This window comes from Ranitomeya variabilis, chromosome 6, assembly GCF_051348905.1.
Source record: "Ranitomeya variabilis isolate aRanVar5 chromosome 6, aRanVar5.hap1, whole genome shotgun sequence".
Lineage (NCBI taxonomy): Eukaryota > Metazoa > Chordata > Amphibia > Anura > Dendrobatidae > Ranitomeya > Ranitomeya variabilis.
The window spans coordinates 15,798,013-15,822,983 of NC_135237.1; the positions used below are offsets into that span (position 1 = coordinate 15,798,013).

Consider the following 24,971-nt stretch of genomic DNA (forward strand, 5'->3'; position numbering starts at 1 on the left):
TCCTGTGTGATACTGTCTGCTGAGCCGTGTATCTAATCCTATCCTGTGTGATACTGACTGCTGAGCTGTGTATCTAATCCCATCCTGTGTGATACTGTCTGCTGAGCTGTGTATCTAATCCTCTCCTGTGTGATACTGTCTGCTGAGCCGTGTATCTAATCCTATCCTGTGTGATACTGTCTGCTGAGCCGTGTATCTAATCCTATCCTGTGTGATACTGTCTGCTGAGCCGTGTATCTAATCCTATCCTGTGTGATACTGTCTGCTGAGCTGTGTATCTAATCCTCTCCTGTGTGATACTGTCTGCTGAGCCGTGTATCTAATCCTATCCTGTGTGATACTGACTGCTGAGCTGTGTATCTAATCCTCTCCTGTGTGATACTGTCTGCTGAGCCGTGTATCTAATCCTATCCTGTGTGATACTGACTGCTGGGCTGTGTATCTAATCCCATCCTGTGTGATACTGTCTGCTGAGCTGTGTATCTAATCCTCTCCTGTGTGATACTGTCTGCTGAGCCGTGTATCTAATCCTATCCTGTGTGATACTGACTGCTGGGCTGTGTATCTAATCCCATCCTGTGTGATACTGCCTGCTGAGCTGTGTATCTAATCCTCTCCTGTGTGATACTGCCTGCTGAGCTGTGTATCTAATCCTCTCCTGTGTGATACTGTCTGCTGAGCCGTGTATCTAAGCCATCATGCAGAGTTGCAGCTCTCATTATGACGGATGCAGAGAATGGATGGAATTATTTATTGAACTGTAACTAAAGTTATGATATAATGTCGCCTTCTGTCTATAACCACAAACTAGACAGATTTTTATTACTCAGCTGTTTCTTTAGCACATAAGGGCAATACTAAACGTACCTGCAGTCCTATGTAACATTACACTGGGAAAGATAACAGGGTGTGTGACAATGGCAGTCCTATGTAACAGAACACTGGGTACAGATAAATGTCGGGAGACACCTGGGGTTGGACAGCAGTCCTATGTAACAGAACACTGGGTACAGATAAATGTCGGGAGACACCTGGGGTTGGACAGCAGTCCCTGAGAAGACACATGTATGATCTGACCCAAGTGCTGTACGGGCATTCTAGCCAATGGTCTGTGTGTGACGGCCGCCGGCTTGTAGTGACAGCGACGTACCACCCTAGTACCGGAGCCACAGCTACAGTCACAGGGCCACATAGAAGTTCTGACCCACCTACAAATACTCCAAATAAGACATGGTGACAAGCGGGCCCTATGTTCCTAGCTTACATAGGACTGCAGGTGACATCTACCACTCTGCTAACAGTTTTATGGATGCGCGCACATGTGACATTTCTCCTGCAGACCTCTCACTGAGGATTTGTTGTGGAAATGGTGGGGTTAGGCTACAAATTTCACACTCTGCATTGCCCAGCATCACATACACGAGCCGATGATTTCTATGGGGGCCATTTCAGGATCATCTTCTCTGACTGGACGAGAGGTTTGGTCTTGCCGATCCTGCAGAGTCTGGCTGTCTTCCTCTTCCTGTGACGTTGGTATCATGCCCGATCTGTCCATCCCCCGACCTTCCACCTGATGCCCCGTGATGTGTTGAGGTCCTACTATTGGTAGCCAAGTTCTTATTGTCTGCCCCCATGGTGAAGGATCGGGGGGAGCCGGACCGCTCAGAGTTAGTTTGTATCATTTTGCCTCCAGTTCTTTTCCACTCCTGTAAAAAGTATAGAATTTCTTCTGAAGGGCCGATAATTTTCAGCGATCTGGGGGCTGTTTTAAATGAACAGATGTGACGTTTGAGTAAATAGTCCCCTATTTTATTAATTTCGTCTTTGGAGCCAGTCACCAACTCAATGTTTTCTGCTCGAAGGAGATTTTGATAATTGTCAAAAATTGTTTTAATTTGACCACAAGCCATTTTAAAGTGTTCTGGTTTCTCAGGTGGCCGTGGAGTCAGAGTGATGCTGGTGAAGCCTTCGTAGTTTTCGGTCTTTATATCAACACTGTATTGTTTTAGGATCGCATCAATCATCTTTTGCTCGAATATTTCTACATATCTGAAGACTGTATCGTCTGCGTGGAAGGTAACAGGCTCGGAGAGCTTCTGGACATGTGTTGGTGCTGGTGCTCCAGAACCGGCCGCATCTTGCAGTCTTCCCGAGACGCGGGTATCATGTCCGGTCTCTCGCCTTCTCGACCTTTCACCTGATGTCCCAGGATGTGTAGACATCTCTTCATTCGTAGCTAAGTTCTTACTGTCCATCCCTATCTCGGAGGATCGGGGGGAGCCGGACCTCGCAGAGTTGTTTTGTACCATTTTGCCTCCAGCTCCTTTCCACTCCTGCATAAAGTTTAGAATTTCGTCGGAGAGGCCGATAATCGTCAGCGTTCTGGGGGCGGTGTGAAACAAACAGATATTGCGTTTGTGTAAACAGTCCTGCATTTTAATAATTTCTTCTTGCGAGTCCGTTGACAACTCAATGTTTTCTGCGCGAAGGCGATTTTGATAATAATCAAAAATTGTTTTAATTTGATCACAAGCCGATTTAAAGCGCTCTTGTTTCTCTGGTGCCCGCGAGGTCAGAGTGATGCTGGTGAAGCCTTCGCAGTGTTCCTCATTTATATCAATATCATCTTGTCTTAGAATCGTATCAATCACCTCTCGCTGGAATCTTCCTACATATCTGCAGACTGCACCGTCTGCAAGGAAGCTAACGGGCTCGGAGACTTTCCGGACACGTGTTGGCGTCATCGCTGTTCTTGTAGGTGTCTCACGGGAACTCGTCGGTGTAGAGGAATGCTTGGTTGGACTCTCTCTTGTGACACTGTCTTGTGCCAAGTGTCCTCTGTCTTCAGACTTGAGACGGGATGATGATGATGACCTGCGTTCTGGGGTTAGGGGAACATTCTGGGGTGCTCTTCGTCCCATCTCTTCTGATAGATGCTTTCTCGCTGTAGGCTCCAGTGGTGAGAATGGTTTCTCTATAGGTTCCTCTCTAGAGAGGATTCCATACAGATCCACGCGACATCTTCCCAAATCACTGAAGTCCCCTTTGATGGCGAGTACTAAGCCTTTCTCTTGGTATATACAAAGCCTGTGCTGCTCCAGGAGCCTCTTTACCTCGGACACATTGCGGAAATGTGACAAGTCCAAGTACGTTGTAATCGGCAAGGAGAACTGCAGAGAAAGTAACAATGAGAAAGTGTAATCTCAACTGAAAGGGTTAAAGACGATCGTCCTGTGAATAAAAAGAGAAAAGCTCGGCATATTTCTCACATACTTTGCTTCAATTCCTCACTTGCTGTAAACGGATGAAAACATTCCTGTTTACATTCAGAGGCTGCAAACAATCCTAGTCCTGATGACAACAGAAGCTTCGTTACAATGTATCAGTATAGGTAATATTGCAGCGTTGGAATGCACAGAAATCATTGACAGCAAGCGGGTGTTGGAAAAACTTGTAATAGAAATCCAAATACTCCGCAAAGAAGTAGCAAGATCAAAAGGGTCACACGTAGTGATAGATGATTGGGGTCTTAAGATGTTATACCTGATTCCCCCAGATCAGAAATGATCCAGAAACTAGAAGATTCGGAGTATTGGGATATACTGGCTCATTCAGAAGGGTACAGTATATGTATAGTTATTGTACCAACTAGAAGATTCACCTGTGAAACGATCAGTGAGAAGGTGGATGGACACTTACCTGTGAGTCATGAGATTGAGGACGCCTCACCTCCAGTGGGTGGCTGCAATCATGTATTATCAGATGGTGGTTACGGCTCAAAACTCTGTTTGCCACTATAATTGAAAAAAAAAAATTGTTAATATGTGGAGTGAAACTGAGTGGACACGGCAGTGCTAAATATAGTGAATAGATAGCGCCTTGAGCTCTGTGTCTCTCCCAGTAATATAGGCTGGATGTGAGCTCTGTGTCTCTCCCAGTAATATAGGCTGGATGTGAGGTCTGCGTGTCTCTCCCAGTAATATAGGCTGGATGTGAGCTGTGTGTCTCTCCCAGTAATATAGGCTGGATGTGAGGTCTGTGTGTCTCTCCCAGTAATATAGGCTGGATGTGAGGTCAGCGTGTCTCTCCCAGTAATATAGGCTGGATGTGAGCTCTGTGTGTCTCTCCCAGTAATATAGGCTGGATGTGAGGTCAGCGTGTCTCTCCAGTAATATAGGCTGGATGTGAGCTTTGTGTCTCTCCCAGTAATATAGGCTGGATGTGAGGTCAGCGTGTCTCTCCCAGTAATATAGGCTGGATGTGAGCTCTGTGTCTCTCCCAGTAATATAGGCTGGATGTGAGGTCTGTGTCTCTCCCAGTAATATAGGCTGGATGTGAGATCTGTGTGCCTCTCCCAGTAATATAGACTGGATGTGAGGTCTGTGTGTCTCTCCCAGTAATATAGGCTGGATGTGAGGTCAGCGTGTCTCTCCCAGTAATATAGGCTGGATGTGAGCTTTGTGTCTCTCCCAGTAATATAGGCTGGATGTGAGGTCAGCGTGTCTCTCCCAGTAATATAGGCTGGATGTGAGGTCAGCATGTCTCTCCCAGTAATATAGGCTGGATGTGAGCTTTGTGTCTCTCCCAGTAATATAGGCTGGATGTGAGGTCTGTGTGTCTCTCCCAGTAATATCGGCTGGATGTGAGCTCTGTGTCTCTCCCAGTAATATAGGCTGGATGTGAGGTCAGCGTGTCTCTCCCAGTAATATAGGCTGGATGTGAGCTTTGTGTCTCTCCCAGTAATATAGGCTGGATGTGAGCTCTGCGTGTCTCTCCCAGTAATATAGGCGGGATGTGAGCTCTGTGTGTCTCCCAGTAATATAGACTGGATGTGAGATCTGTGTGTCTCTCCCAGTAATATAGGCTGGCTGGATGTGAGCTGTGTGTCTCTCCCAGTAATATAGGCTGGATGTGAGCTGTGTGTCTCTCCCAGTAATATAGGCTGGATGTGAGATCTGTGTGCCTCTCCCAGTAATATAGGCTGGATGTGAGCTGTGTGTCTCTCCCAGTAATATAGGCTGGATGTGAGCTGTGTGTCTCTCCCAGTAATATAGACTGGATGTGAGCTCCGTGTGTCTCTCACAGTAATATAGGCTGGATGTGAGATCTGTTTGCCTCTCCCAGTAATATAGGCTGGATGTGAGCTCTGTGTCTCTCTCCCTGTAGTATAGGCTGGATGTGAGCTCTGTGTGTCTCTCCCAGTAATATATGTAGAAAAGCCGCGGAGACACCATCACGTGTTTCTCAACGCAAGCAATGAATAGCCAGGTCTTTCACCGGGAAGGAACAACCACGGGAAGGGCAGCATCCAATAAAGGAAAACCACCTATGCCAAAACATGGTATCCATCCACAGACAGCTGTTTCGGGGTATTTGACCCTCATCAGTGTGGAGTAGGAAACTGGCTTTATTGGATGCTGCCCTTCCCGTGGTTGTTCCTTCCCGGTGAAAGACCTGGCTATTCATTGCTTGCGTTGAGAAACACATGATGGTGTCTCCGCGGCTTTTCTACATGCATTTGCATACTTCCCATAAGGGATGGGGGCAGTGTTCTGGATCACTGCGTTGAGAAACACGTGATGTGTCTCCGCGGTGTTGGATGATTTGATCTCCCCGAGGTCATTCATCTAATATATAAAGCTGAATGTGTGTGTGTGTGTATGTATGTATGTATGTATGTATGTCCGGGATTGGCATCTGAACCGTAGCAGCTACAGCCACAAAATTTTGCACAGTCACACGTCTGGACCCCGAGAGCGTCATAGGCTATGTTGTGAGGTGAAATTTTAACCCCGCGCTTTCCAATTCACCAAACAATTTTGCCCCTATCTACATAATGGGGAAAAAGTGAAAGGAAAAGTGTTGGAGGCGTCGCAGCTACAGGCACAAAATTTTGCACAGTCACACGTCTGGACCCTGAGAGCGTCAAAGCTATATTGTGAGGTGAAATTTTAACCCCGCGCTTTCCAAGTCACCAAACAATTTTGCCCCTATCTACATAATGGGGAAAAAATGAAAGGAAAAGTGTTGGAGGCAAATTAACAGCTGCCAGATGTGAACAAGGGGGACTTAAAGAATGACAGCGATGGCACCAAAGAGTATATACTGTACAGTTGCTAAGGTGGGGCCCCAACATGGGATAATCACACCACCACGGGGATATGAACACACACACAAAATGCGCCACACACTACCACGTGCTCGAACACATATACCACCCTCAGTGCACATTTCACCACACATACACCAACCTCGCCACATAAAAGTAGAAACACAAAAGTCGCCGCTCAAAACTCGCCACGCGCAAAACTCTCCACATGCAAAACTCGCCACACGTGCAAAACTCGCCACACGCAAAACTTGCACACGCAGAAAAATTGCCACACGCAGAAAAATTGCCACATGCACAAAAGTTGCAACACATGCAAAAGTTGCCTCACACAAAACTTGCACATACTCAAAAGGCACCACACATAAAACTCGCCACGCGCAAAACTCGCCATGCGCAAAACTTGCTGCACACAACTTGCTACACTAACCTGTCACATGCAACTCGACACACAAAAAGTTGCTACACGCATGTCGCCACACAAAACTCATCTCACAAAAGTCCCTACATGCATGTCGCCACACGCAACTCAACACACACAACTTGACACACGAAACTCGCCCTAAAACACACACAAGTCTGGTATCCTTCAAAAATAAAAATCTGATTAATAAGCAGACAAACTACAAGAGCAACAAATGTACCATATAGGAATCCGGCAGCTGTCAGTCACATGACCAGTCTATTATGTGTATGTGTGAGCTAATATATACTGCCAGGGGGTGGGCTTACTGTTGGCTGGGGATTTATCAGGCTGCCATTTTAGCTTACAAATACTGAGGTAAAAATACTGACCAAATAACGTGTGAACGAGGGCTAATACAGGAGGAGATGGCATACAGCTATATACTATATACAGGAGATGACACACAGGTATATACTATTTACAGGGGAGATGACACACAGGTATATACTATATACAGGAGGAGATGACACACAGATATATACTATATACAGGAGAGATGACACACAGGTATATACTATATAGAGGAGGAGATGACATACAGGTACATACTACATACAGGAGGAGATGACATACAGGTATATACTATATACAGGAGGAGATGACACACAGGTATATACTATATACAGGAGCAGATTACCTACAGGTATATAGTATATACAGGAGGAGATGACACAGGTATATGCTATGTATAGGAGGAGATGACATACAGGTATATACTATATACAGGAGATGACACACAGATATATACTATATATAGGTGAGATGACACACAGGTATATACTATATACAGGAGATTACATACAGGTATATCTAATATATAAAGCTGAATGTGTGTATGTATGTATGTGTGTATGTCCGGGATTGGCATCTGTACCGTCGCAGCTACAGCCACAAAATTTTGCACAGTCACACGTCTGGACCCCGAGAGCGTCATAGGCTATGTTGTGAGGTGAAATTTTAACCCCGCGCGTTCCAATTCACCAAACAATTTTGCTCCTATCTACATAATGGGGAAAAAGTGAAGGGAAAAGTGTTGGAGGAAAATTGACAGCTGCCAGATGTGAACAATGAGGACTTAAAGAATGAGAGCGATGGCGACAAAGAGTATATACCGTACAGTTGCTAAGGTGGGGCCCCGACATGGGATACTCACCACACACGGGGATATGAACACAAACACAAAATGCGCCACACACTACCACGTGCTTGAACACATATACCACCCTCAGCACACATTTCACCACACACACACACCAACCTCGCCACATAAAAGTCGAAACACAAAAGTCACCACTCAAAACTCGCTACATGCAAAACTCGCCATATGCAAAACTAGGCTCACGCAAAACTCGCCACACGTGCAAAACTCACCTCATGGAAAACTCACCTCATGCAAAACTTGCACACACAGAAAAATTGCCACATGTACAAAAGTTGCACCACATGCAAAAGTTGCCTCACACAAAACTTGCACATACTCAAAATGCACCACACATAAAACTCGCCACGCGCAAAACTCGCCATGCACAAATCTTGCTGCACACAACTTGCTACACTAACCTGTCACATGCAACTCAACACACAAAATGTTGCTACACGCATGTCGCCACACAAAACTCATCTCACAAAAGTCGCTACATGCATGTCGCCACACGCAACTCAACACACACAACTTGACACATAAAACTCGCCCTAAAACACACACAAGTCTGGTATTGTCCTTCAAAAATAAAAATCTGATTAATAAGCAAACTACAAGAGCAACAACTGTACCATATAGGAAATACGGCAGCTGTCAGTCACATGACCTGTCTATTATGTGTATGTGTGAGCTAATATATACTGCCAGGGGGGAGGGCTTCCTGTTGGCTGGGGATTTATCAGGCTGCCAATAGCAACCAATCACAGCTCAGCTTCTATTTTGCTACAGTTAATTAACCTGAGCTCTGATTGGTTAATATAGGCAACAAAGACATTCTCAGTATAACAAAGCTAATATATGTTGTGAAATGCTTCTATTTGCTTAGTTTTTGCCTTTTAATAATTACATTTCTATCTATTTGTTTTGTGGTTTTTGTGTGCAGAATAAATTTTTGTTAACACATTCTATTTTGCTAACAGCAGTCATTAACCCGGGCGAAGCCGGGTAGTACAGCTAGTCCTTAATATAGGTCATATCCGTAATATAGGCTGGATGTGAGCTCTGTGTGTCTCTCCCAGTAATATAGGCTGGATGTGAGCTGTGTGTGTCTCTCCCAGTAATATAGGCTGGATGTGAGCTCTGTGTCTCTCTCCCAGTAATATAGGCTGGATGTGAGCTGTGTGTGTCTCTCCCAGTAATATAGGCTGGATGTGAGCTCTGTGTGTCTCTCCCGGTAATATAGGCTGGATGTGAGGTCTGCGTGTCCCTGCAGGTAATATAGGCTGGACGTGAGCTTTGTGCGTCTCTCCCAGTAATATAGGTTGAAAAAAAGAAAAAAAGCCGGCAATTCATCTGCTGTGTACTGTAAAATCACTACAGGAGCCGACAGGCTAGAAGAGATGGATTACATACAGTAATTAAATATAGAATAGGTAGATATATAGATGTCAGTGACAAATACAATCAGTACAGTGTGTGTGCAGCTTACTGTACATGTATCTACTATATAATTGTCTAAGGGGTACTTCCGTCTGTCCTTCTGTCTGTAACGGTTATTCGTTCGCTGATTGGTCTCGCCAGCTGCCTGTCATGGCTGCCGCGACCAATCAGCGACGCACACAGTCCGGAAGAAAATGGCCGCTCCTTACTCCCCGCACTCACTGCCCGGCGCCCGCATACACCCCTCCGCTCACTGCTCACACAGGGTTAATGCCGGCGGTAACGGACCGCGTTATGCCGCAGGTAACGCACTCCGTTACCGCTGCTATTAACCCTGTGTGACCAAGTTTTTTACTATTGACGCAGCCTATGCAGCGCCAATAGTAAAAACATCTAATGTTAAAAATAATAAAAAAATAAAAAATGATCATATACTCACCTACGACGCCTTTCCCGCTCCTCGCGATGCAACCGGCACGTTCCGTTGGCACGGATGGTCTGGCAGAAGGACCTGCCATGACGTCACGGTCATGTGACCGCTACATGGTCACGTGACCGCGACGTCATCACACCCTGGGACCGGAAGCTGCCGCCAGCACCGCACACAGGCGACACAGCTACAACGGAAGGTGAGTATATGTTTATTTTTTTTACCTGTGTCATACGTGGCTGGCCAATATACTACATAGCTGGGCAATATACTACGTGGCTCTGTGCTGTATACTACGTGGCTCTGTGCTGTATACTACGTCACTGGGCAATATACTACGTCACTGGGCAATATACTATATGGCTCTGTGCTGTATACTACGTGGCTGGGCAATATACTACGTGGCTGGGCAATATACTACTACGTGGACATACATATTCTAGAATACCCGATGCGTTAGAATCGGGCAACCATCTAGTTTAATTAATAAAAGATTATTTTTCGGGAAAAATTTTCATAACCATTTGGGGCTATCTACACCTGGCCCAGGGTCCTTCAGCTCCAGCTCGTGGTAAGTCTATGTCCCTCCTTTGGTTCCACTCTGGATTGATGCATTTGGTGCCTATTTTGTGAGGGTTTGGCCTGCCGTCCTGGTATTCTATTGCACTTGGCACTTTACTTTATATGCACAGTTGGGCAGTTGCAATTATTGGTTCCCTGGTTTCTCCGTTTTCCTCCCTGCATATGTTTTATATTCAGATTTTTGTGATGGTACTTTTTGGTATATATGGTTTACTTTGAAACTATCAATAAAAGATATATTTCTTCTATTATACCTGGTTGCTCCTATTTTCTCCTTTCATACATGTAATTTGGAGTAGGTATTTGTTTTGTCCTTTGTTCGGATGGGCTACCTATAGCCCTATTTTGATGACATTAAGATGTCACTGAGGTTTTTGTGTTTACTAATTTTCATAACCAGCAGAGGCAAAGCCGACTGCTGGGGGCAGATGTTTATAGCATGGGAAGGGGGTAATACCCATGGAGCTTCCCAGGCTATTAATATCATCTCACAGCTATATACTTAGCCTTTACCGGCTATTAAAATGGGGGACCCTAAAAAACATGACGTAGGGTCCCCCTATAATTAATGATCAGCAAAGGCTATGCAGACAGCTGCGGGCTGATATTAATAGCCTAGAAAGGGGCCATGGATACTGCCCCCCCAGGATAAAAACATCAGCTCTCAGCCACCCCATCTCTAAGAAGAGCCAATTCTGGCACTTAGCTTCGCTCTTCCCACTTGCCCTGTAGTGGTGCCAAGTGGAGTGATAGTTGGGGGGGGTTGATGTCACCTGTGTATTGTCAGGTGACATCAAGCCCCGAGGTTAGTAATGGAGCGGCGTCAATAAGACACCTCCATTACTAATCCCATAGTCATATTGAATAAAAACACAGACACCCAGAATAAAGTCCTTTAATTGAAAGAATGACACAGACTCCTTTAATAATCTTAATTAAACCATACTTACGACCCTATCAGAGGAGGTGATTGAGTCGGATAATGTACTGTTCCAAAAGGACTCAGTAACAGGGCCCAATTTTGTCAAGACGGGTTATTGTCCAAAGGCGACGGAGAAGGATCTCTGGTCGGGTAAGAGATGGTGCCAAGCCCCACGGCTTTAGGCAGAGGGGGGAAGTATGTAAGGAGGTTAATGGCCACATAATCAACGGAAGGTATGTGTCACAGGGATGGCTGCTCCCTGTGATGTAACCAGCAGTATTTTTCTTTAGTGCACATAAAGCTGTTTGGTGTACCTGGGTCTGGGTTGCGGGTAGCTATGAGAGATGGGCGGGTCTGGCTACCCACATACCTCACCTGTGGGTGTGGTTTCAGCCTACATAATGGAGGCTGTTTGGCACATGGTCTGTGTCTGGGGAGGAAAAAGCCCTCCTGTGTGTGTGGCTCCAGAGCGAGCCTGCGTGCTGGACATTGCCCAGCCTGTGTGCCCACAGGCCTGGAGAGCAGAGAGCCTCAGCTAAGGACATTGTGCATTGTTTTATCTGCTCAGAAGGCTGTTTACTTTTTGTTGCTGTTGCTGGGTTACGAAGCAAATAAACCTGCACGGACTTCCTTAAAGAAACAGTACAGACCTATGTTTACATTCAACAAACAAACCCTGTGGAAAGCAGTCAATTTCCCTGCCATCCAATCCCCAATACTTGGTAACATACATTCAGGAGGAAAGAGAAGTATGACTACAGCGGGAATATTTCTATTATATCATATCCTAGGGATACATGAGTCTGCATAGGAGCTGCATACATAAAACAGAAGGAGAATTGTAATCAAAACCATAAGTTGCTACATTCTTCATTTTCATCCATCTCATCATTTCTTACAGGTCAGACCCTGGATCTTGTCTTACACCAGAGCAATTGGAAAATATTCACCTTTTTCGTCTTTAAACTCCAGTAAGGCCACGCCGTCCTCCTCTGTGGGGTAATGAGTGGTCACTTCGCCGTCGCCGCCATGTTTTTCTTGCAGGAAGTGTATTAAAAGCTTATCTCTGATGAGATCATGGTCCTGGTGGCGGGGGAGACCGGACACTTTAAGAACTCGTGTAGCCATGAAAACGGCGGATAAGACCGGGTCTAATCCAAAAAGAGACAGATTAATCGGCAGATTAATCCCAGCTTGGATCGTAACATGACAAAGAAGGGAGTAAATGCCAAGATTTAAAGGGAAACATCAGAGCGGTTACCAGGGATGTGAGACCTGACAAGTACCCCATTAAAAGACCCCAGTTGTTAAATTGCATATCCAGGACTGGCAACAAGAAAGTTCAGTTCAATGTTGCTAAAGGGGACCTCCTGTATTGGGCTCTGTGCACACGCACGTGGATTGGCCGCTGCGGATCTGCAGCAGTTTTCCATGAGTTTACAGAACCATGTAAACCTATGGAAAACAAAATCCGCAGTGCCCATGCTGCGGAAAAAAATGCGAGAAACGCAGGGGTTTATTTTTCGCAGCATGTCAATTCTTTGTGTGGATTCGCAGCGGTTTACATCTGCTCCTCAATAGGAATCTGCAGGTGTAAAACCGCAGGTGGAATCCGCACAAAAACCGCAGTAAATCCGCACACCATTCAGCAGCATGTGCACATAGCCTTAGACGTTCACAGCCACACATATATATATATATATATATATATATATATATATATATATATATATATATATATAATGATCGGGTGTTCACCATCTAGGACCTCTATCACTATAAAAACCTTCAAAGCTGTATATATAGAGAGTGGCGGTGCAGGGATAGCTGTATGTATATATAGAGAGTGGCGGTGCAGGGATAGCTGTATATATATATATATATATATATAGAGAGAGAGTGGCGGTGCAGGGATAGCTGTATATATAGAGAGTGGCGGTGCAGGGATAGCTGTATGTATATATAGAGAGTGGCGGTGCAGGGATAGCTGTATGTATATATAGAGAGTGGCGGTGCAGGGATAGCTGTATATATATATATATATATAGAGAGAGTGGCGGTGCAGGGATAGCTGTATATATAGAGAGTGGCGGTGCAGGGATAGCTGTATATATAGAGAGTGGCGGTGCAGGGATAGCTGTATATATAGAGAGTGGCGGTGCAGGGATAGCGGTATATATAGAGAGTGGCGGTGCAGGGATAGCTGTATATATAGAGAGTGGCGGTGCAGGGATAGCTGTATATATAGAGACTGGCGGTGCAGGGATAGCTGTATATATATATATATATATATATATACAGAGAGACTGGCGGTGCAGGGATAGCTGTGTATGTATATATATATATATATATATATATATATATATATATATATAGATAGATAGAGAGAGAGAGAGAGAGAGAGAGAGAGAGAGAGAGAGAGAGAGAGGCAGGGATAGCTGTATATATATATAGAGACAGGCGGTGCTGGGATAGCTGTATATATAGAGAGTGGCGGTGCAGGGATAGCTGTATATATAGAGTCTGGCGGTGCAGGGATAGCTGTGTATATAGAGAGTGGCGGTGCAGGGATAGCTGTGTATATAGAGAGTGGCGGTGCAGGGATAGCTGTGTATATAGAGAGTGGCGGTGCAGGGATAGCTGTGTATATAGAGAGTGGCGGTGCAGGGATAGCTGTGTATATAGAGAGTGGCGGTGCAGGGATAGCTGTGTATATAGAGAGTGGCGGTGCAGGGATAGCTGTGTATATAGAGAGTGGCGGTGCAGGGATAGCTGTGTATATAGAGACTGGCGGTGCAGGGATAGCTGTATATATAGAGAGTGGCGGTGCAGGGATAGCTGTATATATATATATAGAGAGTGGCGGTGCAGGGATAGCTGTATATATAGAGAGTGGCGGTGCAGGGATAGCTGTATATATAGAGAGTGGCGGTGCAGGGATAGCTGTATATATATATATATATATATAGAGAGAGTGGAGGTGCAGGGATAGCTGTATATATAGAGACTGGCGGTGCAGGGATAGCTGTATATATAGAGAGTGGCGGTGCAGGGATAGCTGTATATATAGAGACTGGCGGTGCAGGGACAGCTGTGTATATAGACTGGCGGTGCAGGGACAGATGTGTATATATATATATATATATATATATATATATATATATATATATATATATATATATATATATATATATATATATATATATATATATATATATATATATATATAAAGCTGAATGTGTGTGTATGTATGTATGTATGTATGTATGTCCGGGATTGGCATCTGAACCGTAGCAGCTACAGCCACAAAATTTTGCACAGTCACACGTCTGGACCCCGAGAGCGTCATAGGCTATGTTGTGAGGTGAAATTTTAACCCCGCGCTTTCCAATTCACCAAACAATTTTGCCCCTATCTACATAATGGGGAAAAAGTGAAAGGAAAAGTGTTGGAGGCGTCGCAGCTACAGGCACAAAATTTTGCACAGTCACACGTCTGGACCCTGAGAGCGTCAAAGCTATATTGTGAGGTGAAATTTTAACCCCGCGCTTTCCAAGTCACCAAACAATTTTGCCCCTATCTACATAATGGGGAAAAAATGAAAGGAAAAGTGTTGGAGGCAAATTAACAGCTGCCAGATGTGAACAAGGGGGACTTAAAGAATGACAGCGATGGCACCAAAGAGTATATACTGTACAGTTGCTAAGGTGGGGCCCCAACATGGGATAATCACACCACCACGGGGATATGAACACACACACAAAATGCGCCACACACTACCACGTGCTCGAACACATATACCACCCTCAGTGCACATTTCACCACACATACACCAACCTCGCCACATAAAAGTAGAAACACAAAAGTCGCCGCTCAAAACTCGCCACGCGCAAAACTCTCCACATGCAAAACTCGCCACACGTGCAAAACTCGCCACACGCAAAACTTGCACACGCAGAAAAATTGCCACACGCAGAAAAATTGCCACATGCACAAAAGTTGCAACACATGCAAAAGTTGCCTCACACAAAACTTGCACATACTCAAAAGGCACCACACATAAAACTCGCCACGCGCAAAACTCGCCATGCGCAAAACTTGCTGCACACAACTTGCTACACTAACCTGTCACATGCAACTCGACACACAAAAAGTTGCTACACGCATGTCGCCACACAAAACTCATCTCACAAAAGTCCCTACATGCATGTCGCCACACGCAACTCAACACACACAACTTGACACACGAAACTCGCCCTAAAACACACACAAGTCTGGTATCCTTCAAAAATAAAAATCTGATTAATAAGCAGACAAACTACAAGAGCAACAAATGTACCATATAGGAATCCGGCAGCTGTCAGTCACATGACCAGTCTATTATGTGTATGTGTGAGCTAATATATACTGCCAGGGGGTGGGCTTACTGTTGGCTGGGGATTTATCAGGCTGCCATTTTAGCTTACAAATACTGAGGTAAAAATACTGACCAAATAACGTGTGAACGAGGGCTAATACAGGAGGAGATGGCATACAGCTATATACTATATACAGGAGATGACACACAGGTATATACTATTTACAGGGGAGATGACACACAGGTATATACTATATACAGGAGGAGATGACACACAGATATATACTATATACAGGAGAGATGACACACAGGTATATACTATATAGAGGAGGAGATGACATACAGGTACATACTACATACAGGAGGAGATGACATACAGGTATATACTATATACAGGAGGAGATGACACACAGGTATATACTATATACAGGAGCAGATTACCTACAGGTATATAGTATATACAGGAGGAGATGACACAGGTATATGCTATGTATAGGAGGAGATGACATACAGGTATATACTATATACAGGAGATGACACACAGATATATACTATATATAGGTGAGATGACACACAGGTATATACTATATACAGGAGATTACATACAGGTATATCTAATATATAAAGCTGAATGTGTGTATGTATGTATGTGTGTATGTCCGGGATTGGCATCTGTACCGTCGCAGCTACAGCCACAAAATTTTGCACAGTCACACGTCTGGACCCCGAGAGCGTCATAGGCTATGTTGTGAGGTGAAATTTTAACCCCGCGCGTTCCAATTCACCAAACAATTTTGCTCCTATCTACATAATGGGGAAAAAGTGAAGGGAAAAGTGTTGGAGGAAAATTGACAGCTGCCAGATGTGAACAATGAGGACTTAAAGAATGAGAGCGATGGCGACAAAGAGTATATACCGTACAGTTGCTAAGGTGGGGCCCCGACATGGGATACTCACCACACACGGGGATATGAACACAAACACAAAATGCGCCACACACTACCACGTGCTTGAACACATATACCACCCTCAGCACACATTTCACCACACACACACACCAACCTCGCCACATAAAAGTCGAAACACAAAAGTCACCACTCAAAACTCGCTACATGCAAAACTCGCCATATGCAAAACTAGGCTCACGCAAAACTCGCCACACGTGCAAAACTCACCTCATGGAAAACTCACCTCATGCAAAACTTGCACACACAGAAAAATTGCCACATGTACAAAAGTTGCACCACATGCAAAAGTTGCCTCACACAAAACTTGCACATACTCAAAATGCACCACACATAAAACTCGCCACGCGCAAAACTCGCCATGCACAAATCTTGCTGCACACAACTTGCTACACTAACCTGTCACATGCAACTCAACACACAAAATGTTGCTACACGCATGTCGCCACACAAAACTCATCTCACAAAAGTCGCTACATGCATGTCGCCACACGCAACTCAACACACACAACTTGACACATAAAACTCGCCCTAAAACACACACAAGTCTGGTATTGTCCTTCAAAAATAAAAATCTGATTAATAAGCAAACTACAAGAGCAACAAATGTACCATATAGGAAATACGGCAGCTGTCAGTCACATGACCTGTCTATTATGTGTATGTGTGAGCTAATATATACTGCCAGGGGGGAGGGCTTCCTGTTGGCTGGGGATTTATCAGGCTGCCAATAGCAACCAATCACAGCTCAGCTTCTATTTTGCTACAGTTAATTAACCTGAGCTCTGATTGGTTAATATAGGCAACAAAGACATTCTCAGTATAACAAAGCTAATATATGTTGTGAAATGCTTCTATTTGCTTAGTTTTTGCCTTTTAATAATTACATTTCTATCTATTTGTTTTGTGGTTTTTGTGTGCAGAATAAATTTTTGTTAACACATTCTATTTTGCTAACAGCAGTCATTAACCCGGGCGAAGCCGGGTAGTACAGCTAGTATATATATATATATATATATATATATATATATATATATATATATATATATATATATATATATATATATATAAAGAGAGAGAGAGAGAGTGGCGGTGCAGGGATAGCTGTGTATATAGAGAGTGGCGGTGCAGGGATAGCTGTGTATATAGAGAGTGGCGGTGCAGGGATAGCTGTGTATATAGAGAGTGGCGGTGCAGGGATAGCTGTGTATATAGAGAGTGGCGGTGCAGGGATAGCTGTGTATATAGAGAGTGGCGGTGCAGGGATAGCTGTATATAGAGAGTGGCGGTGCAGGGATAGCTGTGTATATAGAGAGTGGCGGTGCAGGGATAGCTGTATATATAGAGAGTGGCGGTGCAGGGATAGCTGTATATATATATATATATATATATATATATATATATAGAGAGAGAGAGAGAGAGTGGCGGTGCAGGGATAGCTGTATATATAGAGAGTGGCGGTGCAGGGATAGCTGTATATATATATATATATATATATATATAAAGAGAGAGAGAGAGAGAGAGAGAGAGAGAGAGAGAGAGAGAGAGAGAGAGAGAGAGAGAGAGAGAGAGAGAGAGAGAGAGAGAGAGAGAGAGAGAGAGAGAGGAGGTGCAGGGATAGCTGTATATATAGAGACTGGCGGTGCAGGGATAGCTGTATATATATATATATATATATATATATATATATAGAGAGAGTGGCGGTGCAGGGATAGCTGTATATATAGAGAGTGGCGGTGCAGGGATAGCTGTATATATAGAGAGTGGCGGTGCAGGGATAGCTGTATATATAGAGAGTGGCGGTGCAGGGATAGCTGTATATATATATATATATATATACTAGCTGTACTACCCGGCTTCGCCCGGGTTAATGACTGCTGTTAGCAAAATAGAATGTGTTAACAAAAATTTATTCTGCACACAAAAACCACAAAACAAATAGATAGAAATGTAATTATTAAAAGGCAAAAACTAAGCAAATAGAAGCATTTCACAACATATATTAGCTTTGTTATACTGAGAATGTCTTTGTTGCCTATATTAACCAATCAGAGCTCAGGTTAATTAACTGTAGCAAAATAGAAGCTGAGCTGTGATTGGTTGCTATTGGCAGCCTGATAAATCCCCAGCCAACAGGAAGCCCTCCCCCCTGGCAGTATATATTAGCTCACACATACACATAATAGACAGGTCATGTGACTGACAGCTGCCGTATTTCCTATATGGTACATTTGTTGCTCTTGTAGTTTGCTTATTAATCAGATTTTTATTTTTGAAGGACAATACCAGACTTGTGTGTGTTTTAGGGCGAGTTTTATGTGTCAAGTTGTGTGTGTTGAGTTGCGTGTGGCGACATGCATGTAGCGACTTTTGTGAGATGAGTTTTGTGTGGCGACATGCGTGTAGCAACATTTTGTGTGTTGAGTTGCATGTGACAGGTTAGTGTAGCAAGTTGTGTGCAGCAAGATTTGTGCATGGCGAGTTTTGCGCGTGGCGAGTTTTATGTGTGGTGCATTTTGAGTATGTGCAAGTTTTGTGTGAGGCAACTTTTGCATGTGGTGCAACTTTTGTACATGTGGCAATTTTTCTGTGTGTGCAAGTTTTGCATGAGGTGAGTTTTCCATGAGGTGAGTTTTGCACGTGTGGCGAGTTTTGCGTGAGCCTAGTTTTGCATATGGCGAGTTTTGCATGTAGCGAGTTTTGAGCGGTGACTTTTGTGTTTCGACTTTTATGTGGCGAGGTTGGTGTGTGTGTGTGGTGAAATGTGTGCTGCTGGTGGTATATGTGTTCAAGCACGTGGTAGTGTGTGGCGCATTTTGTGTTTGTGTTCATATCCCCGTGTGTGGTGAGTATCCCATGTCGGGGCCCCACCTTAGCAACTGTACGGTATATACTCTTTGTCGCCATCGCTCTCATTCTTTAAGTCCTCATTGTTCACATCTGGCAGCTGTCAATTTTCCTCCAACACTTTTCCCTTCACTTTTTCCCCATTATGTAGATAGGAGCAAAATTGTTTGGTGAATTGGAACGCGCGGGGTTAAAATTTCACCTCACAACATAGCCTATGACGCTCTCGGGGTCCAGACGTGTGACTGTGCAAAATTTTGTGGCTGTAGCTGCGACGGTACAGATGCCAATCCCGGACATACACACATACATACATACACACATTCAGCTTTATATATTAGATATACCTGTATGTAATCTCCTGTATATAGTATATACCTGTGTGTCATCTCACCTATATATAGTATATATCTGTGTGTCATCTCCTGTATATAGTATATACCTGTATGTCATCTCCTCCTATACATAGCATATACCTGTGTCATCTCCTCCTGTATATACTATATACCTGTAGGTAATCTGCTCCTGTATATAGTATATACCTGTGTGTCATCTCCTCCTGTATATAGTATATACCTGTATGTCATCTCCTCCTGTATGTAGTATGTACCTGTATGTCATCTCCTCCTCTATATAGTATATACCTGTGTGTCATCTCTCCTGTATATAGTATATATCTGTGTGTCATCTCCTCCTGTATATAGTATATACCTGTGTGTCATCTCCCCTGTAAATAGTATATACCTGTGTGTCATCTCCTGTATATAGTATATAGCTGTATGCCATCTCCTCCTGTATTAGCCCTCGTTCACACGTTATTTGGTCAGTATTTTTACCTCAGTATTTGTAAGCTAAAATGGCAGCCTGATAAATCCCCAGCCAACAGTAAGCCCACCCCCTGGCAGTATATATTAGCTCACACATACACATAATAGACTGGTCATGTGACTGACAGCTGCCGGATTCCTATATGGTACATTTGTTGCTCTTGTAGTTTGTCTGCTTATTAATCAGATTTTTATTTTTGAAGGATACCAGACTTGTGTGTGTTTTAGGGCGAGTTTCGTGTGTCAAGTTGTGTGTGTTGAGTTGCGTGTGGCGACATGCATGTAGGGACTTTTGTGAGATGAGTTTTGTGTGGCGACATGCGTGTAGCAACTTTTTGTGTGTCGAGTTGCATGTGACAGGTTAGTGTAGCAAGTTGTGTGCAGCAAGTTTTGCGCATGGCGAGTTTTGCGCGTGGCGAGTTTTATGTGTGGTGCCTTTTGAGTATGTGCAAGTTTTGTGTGAGGCAACTTTTGCATGTGTTGCAACTTTTGTGCATGTGGCAATTTTTCTGCGTGTGGCAATTTTTCTGCGTGTGCAAGTTTTGCGTGTGGCGAGTTTTGCACGTGTGGCGAGTTTTGCATGTGGAGAGTTTTGCGCGTGGCGAGTTTTGAGCGGCGACTTTTGTGTTTCTACTTTTATGTGGCGAGGTTGGTGTATGTGTGGTGAAATGTGCACTGAGGGTGGTATATGTGTTCGAGCACGTGGTAGTGTGTGGCGCATTTTGTGTGTGTGTTCATATCCCCGTGGTGGTGTGATTATCCCATGTTGGGGCCCCACCTTAGCAACTGTACAGTATATACTCTTTGGTGCCATCGCTGTCATTCTTTAAGTCCCCCTTGTTCACATCTGGCAGCTGTTAATTTGCCTCCAACACTTTTCCTTTCATTTTTTCCCCATTATGTAGATAGGGGCAAAATTGTTTGGTGACTTGGAAAGCGCGGGGTTAAAATTTCACCTCACAATATAGCTTTGACGCTCTCAGGGTCCAGACGTGTGACTGTGCAAAATTTTGTGCCTGTAGCTGCGACGCCTCCAACACTTTTCCTTTCACTTTTTCCCCATTATGTAGATAGGGGCAAAATTGTTTGGTGAATTGGAAAGCGCGGGGTTAAAATTTCACCTCACAACATAGCCTATGACGCTCTCGGGGTCCAGACGTGTGACTGTGCAAAATTTTGTGGCTGTAGCTGCTACGGTTCAGATGCCAATCCCGGACATACATACATACATACATACATACACACACACACACATTCAGCTTTATATATTAGATATATATATAGAGAGTGGCGGTGCAGGGATAGCTGTATATATAGAGACTGGCGGTGCAGGGATAGCTGTATGTATATATATATATATATATAGAGAGAGTGGCGGTGCAGGGATAGCTGTATATATAGAGACTGGCGGTGCAGGGATAGCTGTATATATATATATAGAGACTGGCGGTGCAGGGATAGCTGTATATATATATATATACTGTATTTTCTGGCGTATAAGACTACTTTTTAACCCCTGAAAATCTTCTTAAAAGTCGGGGGTCGTCTTATACGCCGGGTGCCGTCTTGTACGCCGAGTGCAGACACCAATGTGTATATGGTGGGTGGGGGGGAGTGGTCCCGATGACGAAGAGGGGGCGTCTCACAGGAAAGTGTGAGTGGAGTATCCCCCATTACCTCATTGTAGCTGCAGCATGGGGTCTCTGTGCTGGGGAGAGGCGGCAGCTGCTGCTCCTCTTTGTGCCGCATGGGTGCTGTGCTGTGGGGCGGTGGCCGCCGCCGCTCCCCAGCACCCCACACTGCAGCTACAATGAGGTAATGGGGGATACTCCACTCACACTTTCCTGTGAGATGCCCCCTCTTCGTCATCAGGACCACTCCCCCCCAAAAGGCACATTAGTCACCGGCCCTATAAGACGACATACGGCGTATAAGAAGACCCCCGACTTTTAAGAAGATTTTATATTTTAACTGGAAAAGTTGGGGGGTCGTCTTATACGCCCAGTCGTCCTATATGCCGGAAAATACGGTATATATATATATATATATATATATATATATATATATATATATATATATATATATATATATATATATATATATATATATATATAGAGAGAGAGAGAGAGAGAGAGTGGCGGTGCAGGGATAGCTGTATATATAGAGACTGGCGGTGCAGGGATAGCTGTATATATATATAGAGAGAGTGGCGGTGCAGGGATAGCTGTATATATATATAGAGCCTGGCGGTGCAGGGATAGCTGTGTATATATATAGAGAGTGGCGGTGCAGGGATAGCTGTATATAGAGAGTGGCGGTGCAGGGATAGCTGTATATATATATATAGAGAGAGTGGCGGTGCAGGGATAGCTGTATATATAGAGACTGGCGGTGCAGGGATAGCTGTATATATATATATAGAGACTGGCGGTGCAGGGATAGCTATATATATATATAGAGACTGGCGGTGCAGGGATAGCTGTGTATATAGAGACTGGCGGTGCAGGGATAGCTGTATATATAGAGACTGGCGGTGCAGGGATAGCTGTATATATATATATATATAGAGACTGGCGGTGCAGGGATAGCTGTATGTACAGAGACTGGCGGTGCAGGGATAGCTGTATATATATATATATATATAGAGACTGGCGGTGCAGGGATAGCTGTATGTACAGAGACTGGCGGTGCAGGGATAGCTGTATGTACAGAGACTGGCGGTGCAGGGATAGCTGTATGTACAGAGACTGGCGGTGCAGGGATAGCTGTATATATAGAGACTGGCGGTGCAGGGATAGCTGTATATATATATAGAGAGACTGGCGGTGCAGGGATAGCTGTGTATATAGAGACTGGCGGTGCAGGGATAGCTGTATGTACAGAGACTGGCGGTGCAGGGATAGCTGTATATAGAGAGTGGCGGTGCAGGGATAGCTGTATATAGAGAGTGGCGGTGCAGGGATAGCTGTATATATAGAGAGTGGCGGTGCAGGGATAGCTGTATATATAGAGAGTGGCGGTGCAGGGATAGCTGTATGTACAGAGACTGGCGGTGCAGGGATAGCTGTATATATAGAGACTGGCGGTGCAGGGATAGCTGTATATAGAGAGTGGCGGTGCAGGGATAGCTGTATATATAGAGACTGGCGGTGCAGGGATAGCTGTATATAGAGAGTGGCGGTGCAGGGATAGCTGTATATATAGAGAGTGGCGGTGCAGGGATAGCTGTATGTACAGAGACTGGCGGTGCAGGGATAGCTGTATGTACAGAGACTGGCGGTGCAGGGATAGCTGTATATATAGAGACTGGCGGTGCAGGGATAGCTGTATATATATATAGAGAGAGACTGGCGGTGCAGGGATAGCTGTGTATATAGAGACTGGCGGTGCAGGGATAGCTGTATGTACAGAGACTGGCGGTGCAGGGATAGCTGTATATAGAGAGTGGCGGTGCAGGGATAGCTGTATATAGAGAGTGGCGGTGCAGGGATAGCTGTATATAGAGAGTGGCGGTGCAGGGATAGCTGTATATAGAGAGTGGCGGTGCAGGGATAGCTGTATATAGAGAGTGGCGGTGCAGGGATAGCTGTATATATAGAGTCTGGCGGTGCAGGGATAGCTGTATGTACAGAGACTGGCGGTGCAGGGATAGCTGTATATATAGAGTGGCGGTGCAGGGATAGCTGTATATAGAGAGTGGCGGTGCAGGGATAGCTGTATATATAGAGTGGCGGTGCAGGGATAGCTGTATATAGAGAGTGGCGGTGCAGGGATAGCTGTATATAGAGAGTGGCGGTGCAGGGATAGCTGTGTATATATATATATTATACATTTAGGGCTGATTGGTTGATGATAGTTACATTATATCTATAGACGCCTCTTGGACACATTGCTGTCCGGGGAGGAAGGTGAGACCCCCGAGATCCGCCCACACACCTGAAAACTACCCAGCCCCCTCACCTGGGAGGCGGCGACCCCCGGGCCCTCACCTCAGCTCTGCTCTCGGGATGCCGCCGGTGCTGCGGGTTTGGGGAGACGCTCGGAGCCTCCAGCACAGACGTCACGGGACTGTTTCCTCCACAAAGTGAAAGTGAAAACTACCAAAGTCTCCTCCCACATTAACGGACTGCAGAGAAGCTCCGCCTCCATGTACAGGCCCTATATACCGTACAGAGCCCTATATACAGTACAGAGCCCTATATACCGTACAGAGCCCTATATACCGTACAGAGCCCTATATACCGTACAGAGCTCTATATATACCTACAGAGCCCTATATATACCGTACAGAGCCCTATATATACCGTACAGGACACTGCTTACTGTATAGCGTGCTAAATAATGTACAAGGCGCTATATACTGTACAGGGTGCTATATACTGTACAGGGCGCTATATATACTGTACAAGGCGCTATATACCATACAGGACTATATATACTGTACAGGGTGCTATTTACTGTACAGGGCGCTATATACTGTACAGGGCTATATATACTGTACAGGGTGCTATATACTGTACAGGGCGCTATATACCGTACAGGGTGCTATATACTGTACAGGGCGCTATATACTGTACAGGGTGCTATATACTGTACAGGGCTATATATACTGTACAGGGCTATATATACTGTACAGGGTGCTATATACTGTACAGGGCGCTATATACCGTACAGGGTGCTATATACTGTACATGGCTATATATATACTGTACAGGGCTATATATACTGTACAGGGTGCTATATACTGTACAGGGCTATATATACTGTACAGGGCTATATATACTGTACAAGGCGCTATATACCGTACAGGGTGCTATATACTGTACAGGGCGCTATATACCGTACAGGGTGCTATATACTGTACAGGGCTATATATACTGTACAG

General features: G+C 44.6%; 1 protein-coding gene across 3 annotated transcripts; it reads right to left on the minus strand.

Annotated features, from left to right (window-relative positions):
* Window positions 1-736: 736 nt before the first annotated feature.
* Window positions 737-24,203, minus strand: LOC143781341 (uncharacterized). 3 transcript variants are annotated; one of them, XM_077267897.1, is made up of 4 exons: window positions 24,076-24,203; window positions 12,041-12,241; window positions 3,700-3,794; window positions 737-3,170 (listed from the first exon to the last, which is right to left on the minus strand). In XM_077267897.1, the coding sequence occupies exons 2-4, from the start codon at window positions 12,216-12,218 to the stop codon at window positions 1,455-1,457; spliced, it is 1,989 nt and encodes a 662-aa protein (XP_077124012.1). In that variant the 5' UTR covers window positions 12,219-12,241; window positions 24,076-24,203; the 3' UTR covers window positions 737-1,454. The 3 variants fall into 3 exon arrangements, with proteins under 3 accessions (XP_077124012.1, XP_077124013.1, XP_077124014.1); XM_077267898.1 differs by having other exon boundaries at window positions 24,047-24,167; XM_077267899.1 differs by having other exon boundaries at window positions 24,023-24,165.
* Between the last annotated feature and the right edge of the window lie 768 nt (window positions 24,204-24,971).